This window comes from Lissotriton helveticus, chromosome 7 (assembly GCF_964261635.1).
Source record: "Lissotriton helveticus chromosome 7, aLisHel1.1, whole genome shotgun sequence".
In the NCBI taxonomy this organism is placed as follows: Eukaryota; Metazoa; Chordata; class Amphibia; order Caudata; family Salamandridae; genus Lissotriton; species Lissotriton helveticus.
In genome coordinates this window covers 160,330,441-160,355,470 of record NC_136068.1, presented here as the reverse complement: position 1 = coordinate 160,355,470, position 25,030 = coordinate 160,330,441, and the positions used below count along the sequence as shown (strand labels likewise).

The 25,030-nt window shown below is 39.7% G+C and overlaps 1 protein-coding gene across 1 annotated transcript in view; it reads left to right on the top strand.

The window, feature by feature from the left end:
• Window positions 1-253: 253 nt before the first annotated feature.
• SLC9A8 (solute carrier family 9 member A8) overlaps window positions 254-25,030 on the top strand; it is a 409,071-nt gene continuing 384,294 nt past the window's right edge. Inside the window, exon 1 of the mRNA XM_078651847.1 lies at window positions 254-403. Within this exon, the coding sequence (XP_078507973.1) occupies window positions 390-403 (14 nt within the window). The 5' untranslated portion in view covers window positions 254-389. The remainder of the gene's footprint in view (window positions 404-25,030) is intronic.

Below are 25,030 nucleotides of genomic sequence, written 5' to 3'. Positions count from 1 at the left end.
ACATAGTACAATCCTAAGCAGGTTTGGTAAATTAAAATATCGATATGCGCTATAAAAATTATTTTACATTCAAATCGAAAAACGTATTTAAAAATAACAAAGTTCTATTTATAATGTGGTTATAAATAAAAATCACTGACTTTATGCTATATGTTCAATTAATTTTACCTCCATCATGAAAATGTTGCCGTTCCAATATGGCTTCCTCCTGCACGTAAACGTTAGGAAGTCTGCCCTGTAGCCTCTAGTTGTTGTCCATTTTCGCTGTTTATTGATCAGGCAACGCACTGTTGTATTACACCTGTAGCAGTGAGACTGTTTATCCTCCTCTGCGCTCGGTGGTACGCAGCTGTGGTATGACGGCGGCGCCTTGAAGCGAGAGAGAAAAAATGTCGGAAGCAGAGTGAGTGTTCATTTGATGGGCGCTGCTTCTGTCTCAAAAGTGACAGCGGCAGGGAGGAGGGATTGTCCCAGCGAGGCATGCTGCAGAGCGGTGGTGAACTGTAAAGGCTTGGGATGTGAGGGGCTGCAGCGCTGTCCTGACACCTCCAGGGATGAAATTAAAACATGACACCTAACGAACACTTGTAAAATAGCCAGCATCATCAAGTCCCTTTATAATCCCAATTCATGTCCGATCCTCACCTCGCGTCCTTTTGTAGTCTTTAAAGAGATAGGAGTGAGAAATCTTTGAAGGGTGATTTTTTTTATTTTATACATTTTGTATGTATGTTCAAAACAAGAGTTCTAAGAGGCTGCCAGAATGTCGGTAGTTGTGTTTCGAATGTATCGCTATGGTGCTACCAAGTATCTCCATTCGTGTTTCTGCTCTACAGGCAGTGTCGGTTCATAACAAACAGCACGTTTCATTTTACGACTGTTTTGGATTTAAGATTACTGACAATACCAAATCAGGCACGTGTTCCTATGATTTTTAAATGTATAAGCGTTGCGATTAAAATACTTATAGCAGCATTCAACAGACAACACCATGTAGTTACCCTGGTGATGAATATAGCCGGAAAGCTGTAATTTAAGCTTAAAATGAGAACCTTTCCCTTCCACTTGTGTTCAGAATTCTGAGAGCGTTCCCAACTTTTGTCCCAAAGCAAGAGTTGGGAGTGCCATACTTATCATTTTGAGAAGGGTTCTTCCGCCTTTTGTGAAATAAGAGCTCCTTATGTTAAACGAAAATCATCGAGAGGTATACTGATATTATTAGTGTTGTGATAGTGAACACATCACTCAAGATTATATTAGTGACCACCATGTCCAAGATTTCTAGCAGTGATCACCTCAGTGCATCATGTGTGTTGCCAGCAGTAATGCGGAAAAAGGCTTTGTCAATTTGGAATGCCTATAGGTAGGTAATATATGCCAGCCACAGGTGCAGTGTCCCTGGCACAATCGTAATCATAGTACTAATAGGTCTCCGCTCTTGATGTGTCACTCAATAATCACCTTTAAATGTATTTTGGAAACGCACCTATTTTTCTACAAACATCAGCTTGTGAGTTCTGAAAATACACACGTTTTCATCTTGGAATACACAACTTTTTCATACTTTTGTCAATTTAACCAAGTAAAAAAAAAAGTTCCAATTTAGAAGGCTGGGATGCACACAGGAAAGCTACTGACAGCTAGCTGAAGAGTTACCAGTAGCTCACGAACTACTTGTTGGCAAAGCCTAATATAGAAGAAGCTTTTTTTTTAAATTTCTTACCGCCCTGAATCTTTTGGGCCTTAGTGACAGAAATAGCCCTTTTGCTACTTTTAGCCATTTCTTATCTGGCAGGCTGTTATTGGGACCACCGAGCTCTGCACCAAATAAAAGTGATTAATTTAGTACACTGGTGAGGAAGAGAGATTGCACTGGAATATTATGCACTCATGTAAGTGGGACAGTTTTTGCAGCTTCCAGTAAAACTAAAAATGGCTCCTTTTACCCCTTTGCCAAGCTGTATTGTGCCAACAATGACCATTGACAAATAGAACCAATGCTGACAAGTAAGTTGCCCACTATATTGTAGAAAATAGTATGGCACAGTCATTAAATGGGTGCACATTCCAGACTGAGCGATGTCAACCCTGTAGTCTCTTTGGTCTAAAGGATACACATGCCAATTTGAAGAAGCTTGGATCTCCTTGTTAGGGTTACCACCTTATTGCATGTCATCACGTATATCTTTTCCAGCTCAGGTCTTTTCACCTACAAATCATTGCTACAAGGTGTGCTAGTCTAAGTGTAGTGGAAGCACCACAAGACTGCGACATCCAGAATACATTGGATTGTCAGAAGAAAACCCAGTAATGGAAACAGTGTCCTTGATGATATGGTTTGAGGTGGGTACCCAGTTTCTAGTTCTGCAAAGATATCTTACAAAGTAGGTGTAGTGAAATTAGCTAACTTTCCATGTCACAAGTAGAAATATAATTAGAGAAAAGGCGACCATGTTGTAACAATATCACATAGACAATATGACCCTTAAAGAGCATTGGGTATATGTAGAGATTGGCCAGGCTTTTAGCAAAAATCAAGGGCCAGATGTACAACGGTGTTTTGTGTGCGCAAATTGGTTTTTGATCCGTTTGCGCACGTAAAAAACTTGTGGCCCATGTACTAACCCTATTTTGTGAGTCGCTAATTAAATAGCGACTCACAAAATAGGGTTAGCGACTTCTCTATTAGGAAGGGGCGTTCCAAGGGCGTCCCTTCCTAACAGGAGTTCAACACCTATGTACGAATGTTTTACGACCGCAAATGCGGTCGCAAAACACTCACAGTTTACCACCCTATTCAAAACGGTGGTAAACCATTCGCAAACGGGAAGGGGTCCTAGGCATTTTTTCAGAGCAGGCAGTGGTCCCAGGGACCACTGCTGCCATTAAAAATTGGTCAAAAACGTTTAAGAAAAAATAAAATGCATCCCGTTTCCCTTTAAGGAAAACAGGCTGCATACATTTTTTTTTTTTAAAACTGCTTTATTTAAAAGCAGTCCCAGACATGGAGGTCTGCTGACCCCAGCAGGCCACTATGCCTGGGAGTGCCAGCCATTCCCAATGGGGTCGCAAATTGCGACAGCCTCATGAGGCATGCAATTTGCGACCCCATTGGGAATCACAAACGGTGTCTCAGACACTTGTGCATCCGAATGAGCGAGTCGCAAATTGCGAGTCGCAAATGCGAAGCAATTTGCGACTCGCTAATGATGGTTTGTACATCTGGCCCCTAATTCTGAAAGGAAGAAGCCTATTGTTGAAGGGGTTGTTGGCCCATCTGATGAAACAACCTGCTAGCAGTGTTTCCAGTACTGAATATAAAATAATAAATTTTTTTTATAATACTCTTCTCTCCACCTTTTGGTGGCTTTGGAGCACACTATGGGTAAATGAATACTTAATAGGGTATCTACTGCATGAGTTTTGTGACCAAGGTGGAGAGCCCCTCGAATGTGTGCAACGAGGGCAGTGCCAGTGTACCTCTCACACAATACTAAAAAAGATGACAAAGCCTTGAAAAGTAAGTCCTAAGGGCCTGATGGAGGAGAAAATAGGATCCTTCTTGTGGCCAGGTGGATAAAGGAAGTAATCAGCCTGTCTCCAGTTTGGTGGCTTACCTGTTGTTTTTAAATGATACCTCTACTTTTATTAATAGTATTTATCGATACTATGTCGCCTTGTGGTTGTACTTAAGCGAAGGTCATCCTGTTCTAGAAGAGAACTTTTATATTAATAATTTTAATGTCTTACTTTTATTGAGAATGATGGGAGCAGTCCAGTGAAAAACATTGCAATAATGTTTTAAGCTTTTTCTCTTTTATATGGATTGTAATGATTTAATTAATGAAACAATAAGGTATTTACTTTGCCTGTCTCGGGCGTCTAACCATTGAGGGATAAAGATCCATCTAAAGAGGGCTGATGTTGTTTCAAGGTACATTTCCAAAAAGCTGTGTGAACAGTGGGTCTTTAGATAGCTTGTTTAGGGGAGGTAAATGTTGGCATTTATGATAATAGGGAAGTTTTACAAATGAAAATGAACTCGTGGATACTTGAATGAGGCTTGAGTTGGCTTGCCAGTTATTGAAAAGCGGTGATAGTCAAAGAAGATTGGTTTTATGATGGCTTTTATATTTCGGTGGCTATTTGCAATGGTTGCTTCTGTGGTAGTTTGCAATGGTTATTCTAAAGTCATCTGGAATGTGAATTCAGTGCTCATCCCAGTGCATCATAATACCATGTTTTGGAAAGGAAGGGAGATGTTAAAGAGAAGGCTGATAATGTGATGCTGTTAATGTAAAAAATTGTGTATTACGGTAATCTAAAAAGAGCAAGTTATTAGTGCACAGAGTGTTTACCAAAGCCTAAATGTTGCCAATAAATGCAATATAACATTTCCTGGGCCAGGTTACCTTCATTATTATTTAATGCTATCAATAGACAGTGGTCATGTCGATTGAGATTAATATTTTAGACATCGGGTAACATTTATGCAGTTTTATTTTAAGGCCTGTTGCTTCAATCTAATGAAGACTTAAAAAAATAGGGTGAATTAGAAAGAATAGGATCAGTAATTGGGCGATTATAGTAGACTTTGAACCAAAAAGGTGCGTTTCAAGTTAATTTATTTGAGGTGTCTATACAAATTTGACGCTGGAACATTAAAATACTGAGTGCATGATGACTAAGATCAAGTGGTGCTTTCATTTAAAAGTAATTTTCTCAAGAGGTTTTGAATTACTGTCTACCTAAGGCTTCTCCATCTTTCAGTTCTCGATCATAAAGAAGAAGGAGGTGAAATGCTAATTACATTGATTCTGCCAGTTACTCCCAGGAGTTATATTCCGAGTATATCTTGGTAAATTTGCTGTGAGTTTTCAGAAATAGACTACAAAACTAGTAAACCAGAACCAAAGGTGACTGCCATTTGGGTGGCAATTAAAGATTTTTGGGGGAATTTTCTTTTTTTAATCAAAAGGTTCTAGTATTAAGGATATTAGGCTAAAGGTGACTATGAGACTAGCTTTCAGGGAGGTGTGACATAAGCTAGACAAGAGTCTATGTATAGAGTGTTTTAACACATCCTTCCAAGATGGTTTCTCTTGAGCTGAAAGTAAAAGGATTCAAATTAGTACGAATTTAGAATTGAAGACTACTACAAAAACTGTTAAAAGGAACAACTTAAGTAGTCCTTTATCCTTTCAATGCTGCTAATGCCAGAGGTTATGTTTGGGCAGTGCCACTGTTAGGTCCTGTTAACTGGCATGCCAAAGTGCTTGTGTGTGGTGTGTTGTATGCATGTGTAGCTCACACCTTGCCAAAAGGCAGCAGAGAACTCTTTAGGGTCAAAGGCTAAGATACAGCCAAAAATGATTTTGAAGATGCAGCTGTGTTAAGAGAGCAAAATTGGACGGTTAATCCATCTTGATGTAGTGCACTTTAAAGTGGTGTGTTTTGAGCTCCTTCTTAACTTGGAACAGGATTGGGATGATCCTGATGGGTACCAGAATCTTCTTTCAGAGCATGGGTATATAGATTGGGGAAGGCCTGTTTTCTTTTTACTGAGACACTACAGATGGTGAGGTTTGCAGCCTGGTAGAAAAGGTTACTGATCGTGATGGCTTTGTAAATATGCTGCTGGTTTTGAAGATTTTGAAGACCGACAAGTGGACAGAGTAAAGTTCAGGATAGAGAAGATGTGAGCTTATTTCTTTATGCAAACACAAGGAGATGATGGGCAGAGTGCTGAAACTTTTCAGACTCTCACCCCCAGTCACAGATCTGGGTCTAATCCATCATCATTCTTTATCTCACATCGCCAGCTAGTTCAGACCCAGCTATATGCAAATCAGTTTTGACCCTGTGCCTCATGGGAACAGTCCAGTCTGGACTGCCAAGTCAGGTCTTCCCTGAACCGGAAACAAGCATCCTGGGACCGGTTTCGGGTTAACACTCCTCAGCAGCCAGGCTAGCTTGAATCCAGTGGCAAAGTGAGCATGTTCTTAATGCACTTACAATGATTGTGTTGCAACCCCACCCATGTGGGGTGTCTCACTGGGCACAGTTGAAGAAGTGCTGTAAAACTACAGCCAGAATGAAGAAAATACTCTTGACAAAGTTATTCTTCTGTATTCTTTTAGTTTTCAAATATGTTCATTCCACATATATCTTCAATAATGTTCAGAAATGTTCCATAATGCATCATTTCTGCATGCTGGATGATCACAATTAGACCTTTTCCCTATGCATTTTGGCATAAACCCTTCATCAGGGGAATGTCTGAAATAAACAACAATAATGTCTTTTAGTCATAAGGATTCTCCTCCTCGTATTTATCCATCACCGTATTACTCCATGATTGTTTTAAAAGTGAATTTGTGTTCGTGGTTGCTCCGTACATATAATCGTGAATCGTGGGTGAAAACTAAAATTGAAACTGAAAAAAAGTGCAGTTCGGTAATTGTTAACGAAAGTGAAACATGCACGATTCTGACCTTCTTAGTGAGCCTCAATGGAACGTGCAGTCTTAAATTGCATTAAAAAAGATTTAAAAAGGTTCCATTCGTGCTCGAAAAACGCCTATGCAAAACATTATTCATTCGCATTTGTGTGTTACTGGTTTCTGTGCGTGCTCGCTTACCGGGTTAATGTATGTTGACGCTCTTCTATGGACGCTGTCTCATGCATACTAACTCGCGTCTTCCATATATGTCTAAGCGACGTCTGATGTCGGTACATGATGCCGTGAATTAGTACGTGTGTTACGCTGCGCGTTACTAGTGGTCTTTAAAGTTATGGTATACAAAAAAATTACGGAAGTTTAAAAAAGTGACAGTGATGATGAAAAAAATATCTATACCTATGCTGATGGTATATAATTATGTGTGCGTAGTGTAACCATGTTCAGTTCACATTCTGCAAGTGATACAATATTTCGTAAGCTACACGGGTTAGACATTATAAACAATATGAAAAATGTCAATTATTATATATGAAGAAAGGCAACATCGGGTGACTGTGTTATTCTAGTCCAGCCTACTTCACAGGCTTAATTCAATCCTGGCTGGCAGTCTGATAGGGATACCAAACGTATGCTCCCTGCAGTGCTGGTTTCAGCATGTTGTCATCAGGATTTGATGATGACTCTGTATTTAGAGGTAGCCTAGAAATTCTACTCTTTCATTCATTCCATTAGGCTTGAGAGTGTTCAAATGATAAATCCAGAAGTTTTCTCTCTTCAATAGCATGTTTCTATTGTCTTTGCCTTCTCTCTTCTCTACTGTTTCCAATATACAAGCTTTCATTTGGCTAATATGATGTTGTGCTTCAATGAAATGAGAAGCTACTACGGACTTAATGGACTTGCTTCTGATGTAGGCTTTCCCACATGGGCACTTGAGCATGTATATAATGTTTGAAGTGTCTCATGTCGCATCCACTTGTAACTTGATTTTATATCCTTTCATGGGGTGAGTAATGTATCCTTCTCTGATTATGTTGTGGCAGTTGTTGCAGTTCCAACATGGGATTCTGACATTATATGATTCCTTCTCAATGAGTTTTGTCGGATGTTTAATTATTCCCCCAATGTTTTTCGATCTTGTGTATGCGAAAATTGGTTCTTCATCAAAGATATTTCTGAAATCCTGTTCCATTTTCAGTAAAGTCCAGTGTTTTTTCATGACTTTTTTATAATGCTGGAATACTTACATACACGTTATTTTTTCTATCTTAGTGGAAGCTTGTGCTGTGAGAAGTTCTCATCTATTTTTATTGGTCGCTCGATTAAGAGCTTGTGTGAGTCGATCTTCTGGATACCCTCTTTGTTTGAAACGTTGTATCATGTTCATTGTCATTGACTGTTCTGTGGCCTTAATGGGGTCTGAGACGATCCTCTTAACTCTCAGCAATTGAGAATATGGGAGATGTTGCTTCAATGGTTGTGGATGAAAGCTATCATACACTAAAGAATTGTTTCTATCTGTAGGTTTTCTGTAAATGTTAGTTTTGAAGCCTGTCGGGGTTTTAGATATTGCAACGTCCAGAAAGTTGATGAAGTGGTTCTGTATTTCGAATGTAAACTGTATTCTCTCATTGATTGTATTTAGATCTCTTATCTGTGCCTCCAAAGTTTCCGATGTGCCTCTCCATAAGATAAAAATATCATCAATGAAGCGCAAATATAATCGTATGTTATCCTTCCATAGTGGTGAGTTCAGGATGTGTTGCTCCTCATAGTAATTCATGAAAATATTCGCATATGTGGGTGCTGCGCAATTGCCCATAGATGTTTCCCTCTTCTGTAAATACCAGTTGTCCTGCCATTTAAAATAGCTGTGCATCAGAGTAAATTCTAGTAATTCTATTACGAACACCTTTATGTTTTCTTCGTAGTCTGTATGCAGTAAGGCTTTCTCTACTGCCTCTATCCCCTGTTGGTGTGGTATAGATGTCTAAAGGGACTTGACATCTATGGTGCACAGTACTAATGGTTCCTCCCCTTTAAGGCCACAGAACAGTCAATGAACATGATACAACGTTTCAAACAAAGAGGGTATCAGGAAGATCTACTCACAAAAGCTCTTAATCGAGCGACCAATTAAAATAGATCAGAACTTCTCACAACACAAGCTTCCACTAAGTAAGAAAAAATAACATGTGTATGTAAGTATTCCACAATGAGCCAGCATTATAAAAAAGTCATCAAAAAACACTGGACTTTACTGAAAATGGAACAGGATTTCAGAAATATCTTTGATGAAGAACCAATTTTCCCATATACAAGATCAAAAAACATTGGGGAAATAATTAAACATCCGACAAAACTCATTGAGAAGGAATCATAATGGCACAATCCCGTGTTGGAACTGCCACAACATAATCAGAGGAGGATACATTACTCACCCCATGAATGGATATAAAATCAAGTTACAAGTGGATGCGACATGTGACACTTCAAACATTATATACATGCTTAAGTACCCATGTGGGAGAGCCTACCTAGGGCAAACGGAACGAAAATTAAAGACACGCCTGAATGAACATAAAAGTAACATCAGAACCAAATCCGTAGTAGCTTCTCATTTCATTGAAGCACAACATCATATTAGGCAAATGAAAGCTTGTATATTAGAAATAGTAGAGAAGAGAGAAGGCAAAGACAATAGAAACACGCTATTGAAGAGAGAAAACTTCTGGATTTATCATTTGAACACCCTCAAGACTAATGGAATGAATGAAAGAGTAGAATTTCTATGCTACCTCTAAATACAGAAATACAGAGTCATCATCAAATCCTGATGACAACATGCTGAAACCAGCACTGCAGGGAGCATACATTTGGTATCGCTATCAGACTGCCAGCCAGGATTGAATTAAGCCTGTGAAGCAGGCTGAACTAGAATAACACAGTCACCCGATATTGCCTTTTTTTCATATATAATAATTGAAATTTTTCATATTGTTTATAATGTCTAACCCATGTAGCTTACAAACTATTGTATCACATGCAGAACGTGAACTGAACATGGTTACACTACACACACATAATTATATACCATCATCATAGGTATAGATTTTTTTTTCATCATCACTGTCATTTTTTTAAACTACTCTAATTTTTTGTATACTATAACTTTAAAGACCGCTAGTAACGCGCAATGTAATACACATCACATACTGACGTCAGACGTAGCTTAGACATATATTGAAGACGCGAGTTAGTATGCACGAGACAGCGTCCGTAGAAGAGCGTCAACCTACTTTAAACCGGTTAGCAAGCAAGCACGGAAACCAGTAACACACAAATGCGAGTGAATAATGTTTTGCATAGGCGTTTTTCAAGCATGAATGGAACCTTTTTAATCTTTTTTTTAATCCAATTTAAGACCCACGTTCCATTGAGGCTCACTAAGAAGGTCAGAATCGTGCGTGTTTCACTTTTTCAGTTTCAGTTTTAGTTTTCACCCGGGATTTACGATTATATGTACGGAGCAACCACGAGCACAAATTCACTTTTAAAACAATCACAGAGTAATACGGTGATGGATAAATACAAGGAGGAGAATCCTTATGACTAAAATACATTATTGTTGTTTATTTCAGACATTCCCTTGATGAAGGCTTTATGCAGAAATGCATAGGGGAAAGGTCTAATTGTGATCATCCAGCATGCAGAAATGATGCATTATGGAACATTATTGAAGATATATGTGGAATGAACATATTTGAAAACTAAAAGAATACAGAAGAATAACTTTGTCAAGAGTATTTTTTCATTCTGTATGTAGTTTTACAGCACTTCTTCAACTGTGCCTAGAGAGACACCCCACATGGGTGGGGTTGCAACCCAATCATTGTACATTTACGCTCACGAGTGGGGAATGATTCTCAGGAGCACGCTCAACCACTCGACCACGTCAAAACCAAGCAGTGCACGACCCAATACCCATTTAGGACTTTCCTTAATGCACTTACCCCATACTCAACCATGTAAAATTTAGATCCCTAGTAACCCCATTCAGTACTCTTACAACGTATATATTTATGTGTTATAAGGGCTGTAGCCAAGGTAATACAACATTATTTAGGAAATCCATTTTTTGCTTTGCTCATAACTTTATCACTGTTGAGTTTTTTTTGGTTAAACTCACGTTTACTTAGTAAAATGAACATTTTACATTTGAAATTACAACACTGCAATGTGCAGAACTATGTTTTATTAAAGCAGGCCAAACTAGGCCTTAATTAGCCTCCAATCCATTTCTCAGAGGCCATGTCTTTATTTCTCACTGCAGGGATGTGGAATTCCTATAGCCTGACGCCCCGGGACATATTGTTTGGGGTCAAGGGCAAGATGTTTTTATGTGTATTTTGTCCTTGGAACAAGTACGCCCATCCCTCTACAGAACAAACCCTTTGGCTGCCAGTTTAGTTTACAGTACCACATTATGGATCAGGGAAAGGCATTGCCTGCAGTTAAAGTAATATTTGTGTCTGTGTTAATGCTGTTCATACTTGTATGTTTAGTTCAGTAACCCCTTTATTGCTGCCGTCGGCCGTTGGACGTTGCGAGCACTACCTCCGTTGTGCTGCGCACGTCCAACGGCCGACACGGCCCCACCCGTTTCTTAGAACGTTCAGCACTGGCGCTGAATGTTCGACGCACTAAACGAGTTAATGCAAAGCTTTTATTATCAGGGTGAGCGCTCCAAGTAAACGTTCTAAGCTCAGACTGCACCAATACTGACAGTGGCTCCAGTATAAAAATGTGTACACACGCTTTCAATGTTTAGCAATATGAGGCTATGTATAATGCTCCCAGAATGCTTTCTGATTAAATGCAAATATTTGCAGAAGCTTGAAACCAAGATTGATGATTCTTTGCTTTCAAAATAAAATGTTCACAAAAAAAGGCAAAAACATTTAGTTAAACTACTGTAAAATGTCAGGTACCTTTTCTTTGCAGCATCATTTAGTAACATGTGTTGATGTATGCAAGTATTTCCCACAAATAGTCATAATGGACAATCAGTGTAACCAGTTTGAATAAGGATATGGGAAACATAAAAAATAAACAAGCTATGGTAAAGCCAATAGGTCTGAAATTGTTGGGGAGCCTTTTGGTTTTGTCAATGCGTGACTTGTCTGGCATGGTTTTTGTAAAACCTTATTGGTGTGGCAACTGCCGGGCCCTCACTATTATAACAAACATTGGAAAAAGCAAAAGTTGTTTTGGTCTTAAAATGAAAACATTATCACAGTAATTCCTGGCACTGAACAAAACGACTGCGTCAGTAAGCTCCTTATGAAAGATCAGAATGCTGCCACTCACAGTGAAGCTAGCCGATGGACAGAGAGAGACAGAATTTTAATAAACACAAAAGGTAGTGGTTAACACCAGACCTAATTAGGGGCCAAATTATTAAATAAAGTCTCAAAAGTGCACGCATGTGCTTGCATTAAGTGCAGATATACGGCTTTCATGAATTCACAAGACTTTACAGAAGTAGGCCAAGAAATAGTACTCCTTGAAAATATTTATGAACTGCATTTTAGCATGAGCAAATATGCAGGTGTAGACTTGCCCATGCAAACAAAATGAGTGTTTGCAAGTTCACTTTCCCTCCAACCACTTTTTCCCCAACCCTGGAAGGAGTTTTATGTCTACGATTGTTAGCAGTACATTTGCAACCTTTCTCAGTAGGGAAAAAGATCAGAGAAAGGTTGGAGAAAACCCTTAAAACATACAAGTTAGTAGGTTTGCACAGACTCAAAAGGGCATTCCAACCCTGGAACTTTTGCTTACCATTACCTTCATCCCCCAGTATGTAGATCTGCGGAAACGTGGCAACATAAAGGAATTGCTAGTATTCAAACCATACTACGGAAGGAGCCTTGACTTAATCAGAGAGGCTATTTGAGTTCTTATATAATGAGATTGCTGTCATATTATGTCGTCGCATTACATGGCACAAAAGGGACAAGTTGATTTTGTTACAGGACAAGTAGATTTATGAAGCAACCTTCCCCATAGACAAGTAAATATTTGATTAAATTTCACACCCCTGGTGACTCACTGACATCGCATGCAGCAAAATGTGCACTGTTGGTATGTGATAACACCCTGTTCTTGGAGAGCCTCGGTGGAAGTTCTTTTGTAGATTTGTTTCTCTCCAAAGTCACTACCTGCCCTGTTCAATGTGGATTTAGTCATTATAAGGCTTTTATTGTTTACGTAGCTAGAGTTGTACTGTCACGTTTGATGACATTAGGTTATCAAACCCAATTCATTTTCATTTAGGGGGATACTGCTACTCTGATGTATTAATTCTGTATTTTGATCTGTCAACATGTAATACATTTGCTTATCTTATGCTGACTGCTATTTCCATTCGTTTCCAGTATGAATTGGTGTATAAAAGCATGATTGTGAAGTTCTCTAGTTCTCTTGTCTTCAGCCTCTACTGATGCTGCTTGATTTCTTATTGATTTGCCGCATACTCTGGTCTTACATTTTTTCCATATTTTGCTCATGCTGAATCTATTTTTCTAAATGCTACTAGCCTTAGTGGTAAACGATTTCTGAGCCTTTTTCTAATTCCCTATGACAGATTTATTATACCAATCCAATCCAATCCAAAAATTCTTTATTTCGGCCATATAGACCATAAAAGATACAATATAAAACACAATAAACAGATTTAAAATACATTATTAAGAAAATACATTATATAAAATTCTCTTCTCATCCAGCGAGGAGTAAGGAGTGTCATAACAGTACCAAGGTTCAAAGGGCTTTTTTCTTTCTGATTAGCCATACTGCCATTAAAAATTTGGATATAGCGAACACAATGTAACCCAAAGTGCTGGTTTTCATTACTCTGAATGCCTGGGTGTACTTTCTAAACCCCAGGTTTCTACAGAGCGGCGCTATCCAATATTTTCTAGGTCTTTGATAGGCGGGGCATACAAACATGATGTGGAGGTCATCTTCCTCATAGATGTTACAACATGGACACATTTTGTCACCTCCCTTGGTCCATTTGTGGGTAAATGTTTTAGTGGGGAGTGTGCCTAGCCTCCATTGTACAAACAATTTCCTCGCCAGGATAGGGAAAATAAAATCCATATAAGATTCAAATGCATAAGAATTTTTGGATTCCAGGAATCGCGCAGTAAGGGTGCCGCTATTTTGAGCATTCATCAGAAGTGAGAGGCTCCTGTCTTTATAGATTTTGGTCAAGGCTTTACGTGAGATCCTCTGGCAACCTCGCACGGGATCCTCCCATAGCTCCGATAGGTTCATAGTGAGCAATTCATTTTTTTACAAAAGCAAGCCAGGGGATTTTGCTATTGCGGTTCAGGCTCATGACATGGATAAGGTCCTGTCTATAATGGTGCAGTTCGTTTGTGGACCAAAGCCTGTGCCAGAACTTCACTGGCCTTGACACGAGCTCCTCCGCAATAGGGGGAAGACCCATGTCTAGTCTCAATGGCAAGAGTGGCGTGCCGCGTGGAAGAACTAGTAGGCGCCTTAAGAAGCTGTTTTCCACTCTTGCCAAATCCTTACCTGCTTTGTGCCCCCATAGCTCGCTGCCATACATGGCCTCTGCCTTGGCTTGCGTCCTGTAGGTTTCAAGAGCCGGACTTATGGGCTTGATGGTGGAGGTGTTGGCCACCTTCAAAATTGCACCCGAGAGCTGGGACAATTTAACCCTTGATCTTGCTATCTGACGGTCCCATGACAGGTTTTCCTGTAATGTTACCCCCAGATATATGAAGGTAGAAACCCTCTCAAGGCTAACCGTACCCAGCATGGGATTTGGCCTGACTTTGCTTGGAGGATTGAAGATCATGAACTTGGTCTTCTCTATGTTCAGCTCCAGACCATGCTGCCGACAGAAGAGACCAAATCCATCCAGGATCCTCTGGATCCCCATAGGGGATTTGGAAAGCAGGAGGGTATCATCGGCAAACATGATTGCCGGAACCCTCCTGCCTGCCAAAAGTGGGGCGTCAATGTCCTTAACGTTTTCTAGATGTGATATAACGTTATTAATGAAAAGACAGAACAGTGTCGGTGCCAGGACACATCCCTGCCTCACCCCTCGACGAACAGGGAACCTGGACGAGAGGTTGCCATCCCTCCCGCACCTGACCTGCGCATAGTTGTTCTCGTGCAGCCTGGTTATAATACTGAGTAGCTGGGGGGGTACTCCTAACTTTTCCATGACCTCCCAGAGTTTCCTACGCGGAACTAGGTCAAAGGCTGACCTCAGATCCACGAAGACCATGTACAGCCTTCCCCCCTCTAACCTCACCGTCTTCCAATAAAGGAGGACGAGGCGGAAAATCTGGTCCATGGTCGACGTGTTTTTTCTAAAGCCAGCCTGCAGGGGGCTCATGATATCATTGTCCTCCACCCAGTCAAGCAGATGGTTCAGGATAAGGCGCGCAAAAAGCTTTTGGGGAACATCTATAAGGCTAATCGGCCTGTAATTGGCCGGAAGCAGGGGAGACCCTTTCTTGTATATCAGGACAATCTCTGCCCCTAACCAAGAGCAGGGGACCGCCATACCTCCTAAGATAGCGTTAAAAAGAATAAGTAGGTACAGACCCCAAATGTCAGGGTGATGTCTAAAGAGATCCCCCGGTAGCTTATCCAACCCCGGCGCCTTTCCCAGCGCTAAGCGCTCCAATGCAGTCACCACCTCACCTAGGGAAAATTCCAGGGCCATATCCGGGGTACAGGGGGGCTCAGCCGCCACTCCATCAGGCCATAGAATAATATCTTGGTAAAGTGCCCCAAAATGGGCCTCCCAGACAGAGGGGGCGATGTTAGGTTCTACTGCGGATTTGAGTTCCCCCGTCCCGTTGTTTACCAGGGCCCAAAATTTCCTAGAGTCTTTAGCTTTTAGGGCTTCAGACAGATCATGCCAGTGGTTCCAATCCCACTCTGCCCTAGCATTGGCCATTGCTGCTTTATACTCCCTCCTGAGATCTGCAACCTTAACCTTATCAGTGCCCTCCTTGATGGTAGCAATTAGCTCGGACTTAATTTTCCTACAAGAAGTGGTGTACCAAGTAGGGGTACGAGTCTTTTTCCTTCGTGATTGTACCACCGGATGGCCAAGAAATAGTACTCCTTGAAAATATTTATGAACTGCATTTTAGCATGAGCAAATATGCAGGTGTAGACTTGCCCATGCAAACAAAATGAGTGTTTGCAAGTTCACTTTCCCTCCAACCACTTTTTCCCCAACCCTGGAAGGAGTTTTATGTCTACGATTGTTAGCAGTACATTTGCAACCTTTCTCAGTAGGGAAAAAGATCAGAGAAAGGTTGGAGAAAACCCTTAAAACATACAAGTTAGTAGGTTTGCTCAGACTCAAAAGGGCATTCCAACCCTGGAACTTTTGCTTACCATTACCTTCATCCCCCTGTATGTAGATCTGCGGAAACGTGGCAACATAAAGGAATTGCTAGTATTCAAACCATACTACGGAAGGAGCCTTGACTTAATCAGAGAGGCTATTTGAGTTCTTATATAATGAGATTGCTGTCATATTATGTCGTCGCATTACATGGCACAAAAGGGACAAGCTGATTTTGTTACAGGACAAGTAGATTTATGAAGCAACCTTCCCCATAGACAAGTAAATATTTGATTAAATTTCACACCCCTGGTGACTCACTGACATCGCATGCAGCAAAATGTGCACTGTTGGTATGTGATAACACCCTGTTCTTGGAGAGCCTCGGTGGAAGTTCTTTTGTAGATTTGTTTCTCTCCAAAGTCACTACCTGCCCTGTTCAATGTGGATTTAGTCATTATAAGGCTTTTATTGTTTACGTAGCTAGAGTTGTACTGTCACGTTTGATGACATTAGGTTATCAAACCCAATTCATTTTCATTTAGGGGGATACTGCTACTCTGATGTATTAATTCTGTATTTTGATCTGTCAACATGTAATACATTTGCTTATCTTATGCTGACTGCTATTTCCATTTGTTTCCAGTATGAATTGGTGTATAAAAGCATGATTGTGAAGTTCTCTAGTTCTCTTGTCTTCAGCCTCTACTGATGCTGCTTGATTTCTTATTGATTTGCCGCATACTCTGGTCTTACATTTTTTTCCATATTTTGCTCATGTTGAATCTATTTTTCTAAATGCTACTAGCCTTAGTGGTAAACGATTTCTGAGCCTTTTTCTAATTCCCTATGACAGATTTATTATACATTTTGACTAATTATATTTATGCCTTCTGTATTGTATTTTTAATATTTTCAATAAGCCTTTATGGTTTTTAGCTTACTGATCACAAGCTTTTATTTTTTTGCCCCAAAGCTTATTAATTGCTATTTGAAATGCTGTTTTGAATATTATTTTAGGCGCTTCGTTTTAGCAGATTACCCAACAGAGCGTCAAACGTTTGTTGGAGAGTGTGGGCAGATTAAAGAGATTTATCTAGAGAGATTTTTTTCCCCATTCTGCGATCTGTTTGAAGCCGTTGTTACCATAGTCTGTGCATATCAGATTATTTACAGTGTTCCTAAACTGCTGCTGAACCTAGGAGTTTGAGTATTATTAGGGCTGGATGATTTTTGAATTGTGACCGGCTGTGGGTCCCGGCTCGTGCAGCGTGGAATTTGTAGTTTGTGAGTGCAGGTTTTTGTGGTGACATGAATGATAGTGGTGTGAGCTTTTTGTTTATGCAGTTTTGATTTGTGGGTTGATCAAAGTTAAGGTACTGTGATTTTGATAACTTTATCATATTTGTTAGCTACTGCTGATTTTCAATTTTGTGTTTATTTTGTGTGTTATAAGATTGAAATTCATGAACTGCATCAAAAATATTGAATGTTGAGTTTATTGGTTTAGGTAAATGAATTTGTTAAAATCCAAAATCCGAAAGTATATTGTTGAATTTGTCTGCAAAGTGTTAGTGTGTGTTGTGAGGCGCCACATACACTCTGTAAGGGGGAAATTCCAAGTAACTAAATGTTTAGTTGAATGCATGCATACCAGGATTATTGTTTGTTTATTCATTGGTGCACAGGAGTAAATGTGCTGGTCAAGGGTAGGTTACTCCACAAAATGGGGGAGGCAACCTTAACCAATAAAAGGGACGGAGTCAGAATATAGTAAAAACAGTAAATGGTCCCTTTTGGTTAGTCGTTCATGACAATTTTTGGTTTTTAAGTATAATAGATTGACAATTTGCGATTTTTGATTTTAAAGCTTAATGGATTAGTGAATTCAATGATATTGGTATTTTATCTATTTGATGAGGTGCATTTTTAACTTCATTGTTTGATGACGTTTATTTGTCATGTTATATATATATTGTTGAAGTGATTTGTCTTACAACAAGAACCACAGTGAGAACATTTTGTAAAAGAAAATATTTTTAATAAATGTGACATCTTTACATACAACAGCGTTCATTGTTTAGATAGAAGGTTGACTGTGAAAGTGGATACGTAGAGATCTAAGAAGCATTTATGCAATCCCCATCAAGGGTGGGTTACTGCTGGTCAAGAATATGCTTTAGTGTGATTGATAGTGGCGTAGGAGTACTGAAGTGAGACTGCCAACCCTTTCCTTCCTTCTTATTTAGATGAAGTAGCCAATTGATTTTGTTGTTGGTATATTTCTGTTCGCGGTCTGAAAAGCACTGTATTGTGGTAAATCACGGTACTCTTGTGCAATTGGTTGACTGTCACTGAGTGCACGCGCTGGAATTGGTGAAACGTCATAATGAGTTGCGCTGTCATTGGTCAGTTGCTGTTGTAGGCAGTGCTGTCATTGGTTGACCTTTGCCATAGCCATGCAGTGGTTGGTTAGATGTGTGTTTTATGGGGTTTGTGTATTGCCCGATCAGATGAAAATGGGTGCTACATTGAAAAAGCCTAAGGTTTCAGTTGACGAGAAAATATTCCCCCAGAAGATTTGCCTGCATACGAGATGGTGTATTGTGGTAAATCACTGTACTCTCCTGCAATTGGTTGACTGCCACTGAGTGCACATGCTGGAATTGGTAAAACGTCTCAGTGAGTTGTGCTGTTATTGGTCAGTTGCTGTTGTAGGCAGCGCTGTCATTGGTTGACCTTTGCCATAGCTATGCAGTGATTGGTTAGTTGTGCGTTTTATGTATTGCCTGATCAAATGAAAATGGGTGCTACATTGAAAAAACCTAAGGTTTCAGTTGACAGAGAAAATATTCCACCAGAATATTTGCCTCCATACAAGATGGTGTTAAACACAGGTTTTTAGACGAGTATGCGGTTAAGAGAATGGAATAAGTGACAACAACTTACAATTTACCTTTACTATGAGAACGCTTGATTAGTTGAGGATGTATGAGTCAACGCTGCCACTTAGACCTGTGCAGCTTGAAGCACAGAACGAGGGGAATTGTGGAAATTAAAAGGGAATCCAGGTTAGAAATCCTGTAAACCAATGATTAGGAACAAGATGGGGTATGCAAAGAAAAGCATAGTCAGGGGATACAATGTTGGCTTTGGGTGTGTTTCCTGCAATTGTTAAAGCGGCAGACAAAAAGAAATTCGAGAATAAAATGAATTAAACTTAAATAAGAAAGAAAAGACCGATAAAGTGATTCCGATGAGGAGGATAATTTCATAGATCACTTATCAGAGTTGAGACCTCTTCCATATACCGATGAATCACAAGCACCAAGACCATCAGCAGGAGAACCGAGCATGAGTATACATGCAATAGGAGTGTGAAGTGCACCATCTGATACTGAAGCTGGTCCAAAAGGCATTACTATTACCAATATGACCACGCCCACAGTTAATGCTGATACATTTGTTCCCATTATTGAAGCAGCTGCTTTTGTTTCTGTTCTGTAACATGATGGCTTCTTCCAAAACAGAAGATTGGAAGCTGGATACATTGGCACTCTTAAACCATCTTGCAAATAATGGACAAAAGGTGTCACTCACAAAAGTGCAGAACTGTAGGAAAGGCGTAATTTACTTGTGAGAGAATATTGAGAACGGGGCAAGGAAATGGTGTAAAAAAAAGTATTCTGCAAACCTGAGAATGAATCTTCCAACTACCCAAAGAGAAGTAAGGATGTTTATAGAAATGGTCGATAATTGTAGACCATTGATTCCAAACGTTTCCCTAATTTCAAGCCTTTCCTGTGGCTTACTCACAGCAATATAGAGGATCCTGTCCAAATTCTTGACAAATGCAAGAATACCTTCCATGATTTTAGAGATAAACCAATCCTGTAGTGCACAAGCTCTAGCAATGCCAAATAAAAGATTTTTACTTCTTTTTTTAACATAGAGAAAGATGTGTGCTTTATGTTCTCATACAACCATGATAACGTAACACTGCCTCTTGCTTACTTCTCTGCTAAAGTAGATTGAGTAGCCACAGCGCTTCCGGGCTGTTTGAAGTCACTATCAGCAGTTGGCCTTTCAGTTGAACGGTGAGGAAAATGTGTGGGTTACATACTTATTGTGTTAGTCATTAATTCCGTTGAAATCTGCTGATTAGTAAACAAACTGTGCACATGGAAAACGCCAACTGGAAAAATGTGATGAAACAATATTGGTAGCTGACAAAGTTTCAGTCAGAAAGTGCCTTACTTTGAATCCGGCATTACTGCTGCTGACATCAAACAAAGATGATGGTTATGATCATGACTGCATTGATGTGACTGAATTGTTTACCAAACCAAGACCAGGCATAAAGATACCCCACTTAAACTGGCTGATTTAACCTACTTTGCAGATGGTTATTGTCTGAGAGACCATCATGGAACATTGAGAGAAGCAAATGCAGTCTGCTCCATTTCAGAAATTGTTGAAGCATCAGACTTGTGTAATGTAACTTCAGCACCTGTTATAGAACTGATTGCCGTTACAAGAGCATTCTGTCTAGCCAATAATTTGTGTGTTAATTTACACAGACAGCCCATATGGTTTTGGTGTGATACATGATTTTGGGCAGTTGTGGTCATAAAGGGGTTTTATACAATTTTCTGGTGCCCCTTGTATGTAATGGTAGATACATTTTGAACCTGTTGGAAGTCTTGCAGCAACCTAAAAAAATTCCATTTGTAAAGTGTGTTGCCCATTAAAGTGTTGATGAGATGATTACCATGGGTAACCACTATGCTGATGAGGTTGCAAAGTATTGTCCTCTTGAAACTGTAACAGTCAATTCAAAATTGGCGAGAACAATGTGAAACTGGACCTGAAGAGACTGACAATGTAAACTGTTTTTTGTTGAATCCAGTACCGACAACATTTAGTGAGCTCAAAGAGCTTCAGGAAGAGGTATCGAAAGATGAAAGAAAGAAATGAGAAGTAGCTGGTTGTAGAACGGATTGCATTGAAGTCTGTGTAACTGCCAATAATCAATGTGTTCTTGCTAACTCAGTGTTACCATCGATGGGTAGGTTTATCCATGGAACAACTAATGCCACAAGAGGATCTTAAAAGAAATATTGGGACAATCCTCATTTCAGAGTCATAGTCGAAGATTGATATCAGCATTAAACTACTTGTCAAAAGATCAGTTCAGGAAAGAACAATGGTGACAAAGAGTCACTCAGGAAAGTCTGAGAATCAATTTACCAGAATTCAGTCTGATTACATTGAGCTGTCTGTTCACAATGGCCTTAGGTACATGTTAAGCATGATTTGCTTGTTCTCATGGTCAATGGAAGCCTGTGCAACTAGGAGATGTGACTGCATGACCATGGCCAAACTACTACTGAAGGTGTTAATCCCTAGATTTGGTATGTCTACTTCTATTGAGACAGAGGAACTAATTTTTTGAAATGTGTTTCTAATGTTATTGTGCAAAAGTTAACAAATTGAACAGAACTTTCATTGCAGTTACAGACCAGAAGCATCAGGAATGGTTGACATTATTAGCAACACTCTAAAATCAAAGCTGACCAAGGTGTGTGCTTCAAAGCGCAAGAAATGGCCAGACACAGGTCTACGGGTTCTAATGAGCATTAGGAGAACTCCAAATAGAAAGTCTTGCCTCTCTATACACGAGGGGCTTATGGGGATGGTAGTGGGGGGACTATTAGAATCCTGTGTATCTCCTCAGCCGCACTTGTCAATAAGAAATATAAAATGTTGCCTCTCTATACACGAGGGGCTCATGGGGATGGTAGTGGGGGGACTATTGGAATCCTTTGTATCTCCTCAGCCGCACTTGTCAATAAGTGAGGCTGCTGTGTTGGTTTACAGCAATGGTCTAGCAGGTGATGTTGTGCGATCTGTCGCTCCTCAGGGAATTTTGGCAACACATTGACTAACATGTTGCCTCTCTATACACGAGGGGCTCATGGGGATGGTAGTGGGGGGACTATTAGAATCCTTTGTATCTCCTCAGCCGCACTTGTCAATAAGTGAGGATGCTGTGTTGGTTTACAGCAATGGTCTAGCAGGTGATGTTGTGCGATCTGTCGCTCCTCAGGGAATTTTGGCAACACATTGACCAAAAAAACGGTCTGTGCCATTTGCTCCAGCCTGAAGACTGGGGGACTGGGTGCTGATGAAGAAGTACTTTCACAAATCCTGCTTGGAGCCAATGTTTAAAGACCCCCACCAAGTGATTCTTGTGACTAACACTGCTGTGAAATGTACTGGTCTGCCACACTGGATCCATTCATCTCACACAAAGAGAGTGAAAACTGCCAATGAGGAAGTGGTGACACCAACTACTGATTCACAGTGCCAAGCTTGAATTCTCTACATGGATCCAGAGGGTGTGTGAAAAAGACGGAAATTAAAACCAGGAAGATACAGAAGTATATCACAAACAGCAAGATCAGGAAGAACAAGAAACAGAGACTTCAGTTCATGAGAAAATGAAGCTGAAAATTCAAGTCACAAGAGCCTCCAAAATAAAACAATTAATAGTGAGACAAGCAACTGATGTAGATGTTGTGTGTATATATATATATATATATATATATATATATATATATATATATATATATATATATATATATATATATATATATATATATATATATATATATATATATTTTCTCACATGTATCAAAAGTTTGTTTCTGGTTATTTAGTAAAGATAAGGTTGTTTGAAAAATAAGGAAGGTGATTGTGAATAAATCTTTTAAATTGGAACATGAATTATGCTAAAACGCACTAGATTCATGTATATGTTGTGTTTCTTTAAACACATTTTTGATTTATGGCCAGGTGTTTTTTTTTTGTAATTGTTCCATAACTGATGCAGATGCACACACTAAGTTGCAAGTGCAAAAGATTCAGCAGTAGTAACAAGAGAATCCGAAAATGAGCAACTGCATCAAAGAGACAAGTCGCCTGAACCTGTGAGAGGAAACAAAAGACTGTATCCGGAAAATCAAAGGCCAGAGCCAATCCAAGAGGAGGCAATAGAAGTAGACTGTGATGACAGTGAAAGAGAACCACCTGCAGGCAGTGTTCCCTGTAGGGTGCTAGCATACCCAACCTTTCCCTAGCGCTCAGACACTACTTCTAAGCGCACGTCACTGCCTGCATCAGACGAGAGTGTGAATGCGTTCGTCAGTACTGAATTTAAAAAATAAGCAGCGTGAAAAAAAACAGATCACCTAAGAGGACAACGCAGCAGGTAAGTGTTATTCTAGTCCTCTGAGTTTCAGAAGGGTCACGAAGTTCAGTGCAGGCGGGTCCACAAAAGCTGCTTGCTCTGTTATTATCCAGGTTGGCAGCGGCCTTCAGGGAAGAGTCTGTTTTATAGACAATCAATCACTGTTAATGACTTCTTATCTTGCCAGCCGATACTTGCTGGCTCAGCTGTGTTACCAACTATGGGTCATCTAATTTTGTAACATGTGTCATATTGTGTACCATTACTTTTATGACTTGTTTACTTGAATTCTATGGCAGGACTGGAGGTGTGGATTATGCTTTCACTTTCTTAGTTTATTTTGACAGTAGCTTTTTCATTATGCTTAAGCACAACTACCCCCTATGAACCCCATCTGCACTAGGAGCGATGGCCTTGAAAGCGTTGAGTCTGGGGGCATAGCCGGAAGACATTATGAACATAGCAGACTCATCTTCTCAATCTACATTCAAGAGGCTTTATTTCAAACCTGTGGTGGATGTAGCTCGACTTGTGGTGAGCAAGCTTTGAACTAGCAGAATCCTTGCCTCCAGTCCTGCCATAGAATGAAAAGTTTCCTAGGTATCGTAACGGAAAGTTTCAATTCTATTAAGGACTAGGAGGCCAGGATTATCCCTCCCCAGGTAGCATTGAGTGGTTCACCCTCCCCGTGACCAGTAATTCTTTGTTCCATATTCTCTTGGGGTGTTGTTTATCTTGATGACTTTGTTCCCTTGATGGGTATTGTTTCTTGATAAGATGCACTTGTTAGTCGTTGTACCAGCAAATGTGTTACCTGTGTATATAGGTTGAAGCATATACCTGAGGAACACTGGTATCCAATTTTCCTTTTTCCCAGGCTCAGATTCGGGGGAGCAGGAGATGTGAGAACTGAGCTATGGCATGGCTCACGCAACAAAAGAGGCTGTGAGGTCGCAGGAGGATGGTCTTCATAGGAGTGCTGGCTTGTGATTGGATGCCGATGGACTGTGTCTGCACTGTTGTCTATTGTTAATTTCCACTAAAATTCACTGTTGTTCATGGGAATTGTAGTTGTGGTTAAGCATAATGAAATGGCTGCTGTTAAAATAAACGAAGAAAGTGAAAGCATAATCCTCGCCTCCTAGTCCTTAATAGAATTGAAACTTTCTGTTTCGATAGCTAGGAAATGTTTCATTATTAGAGTTTATTAACACCGCTCTAGAATACATTTAAATGTGCTTTCTAGTAATATTTCCTATCATGTATTGCTCTTAAGCTATGTTAGTGATCCCTGACTAATAGTTAAAGTAAACCCAGGCAGAATCTTAATGTTACAAATGCTTATCGAGATATTACTGGCCTTTTGCATACCAATGACTGATATTTTTCTCTTAGATAGGTGATAAACTTAACAGATGTGTTAACATGACTCTTCTGCCTTTGTCTACCTTATGTTTTACTCGGGAATCATTAACGCAGCTCTAGAATACATTTAAATATTCTTTGCCCATATTTTTCTTCTTATTGTTCTAGGGCTACGTTGATAATCCCGGACTAATGCTGAAAATAAATACAGACAGAAAGATAATATTACAAATGATTTGTGATAATTTTATATTCAGTCTTTTTGCATATTGTTTGGGCCTTTGGAAACAAAAGGCCTGTATTTTTCCCCCGGAAAGATGACAAACCTATGTGTAAACACACTCCTTCCTTTGTAACTTTTTATTTTCCCCTCTCCTGTTGAAAGGCTGGGAAGCCACCTTTCCATGAGAAAAAATACCTGCCATTTGATCATGTTTTAGGAGTGTGTAAATCCCTAGATGTAATACCTAAACAGGACTATAAATATAAAAAAGTCTGTAATAATTTGAAACATGTCCTTTCTGTCTTTATGTACTTT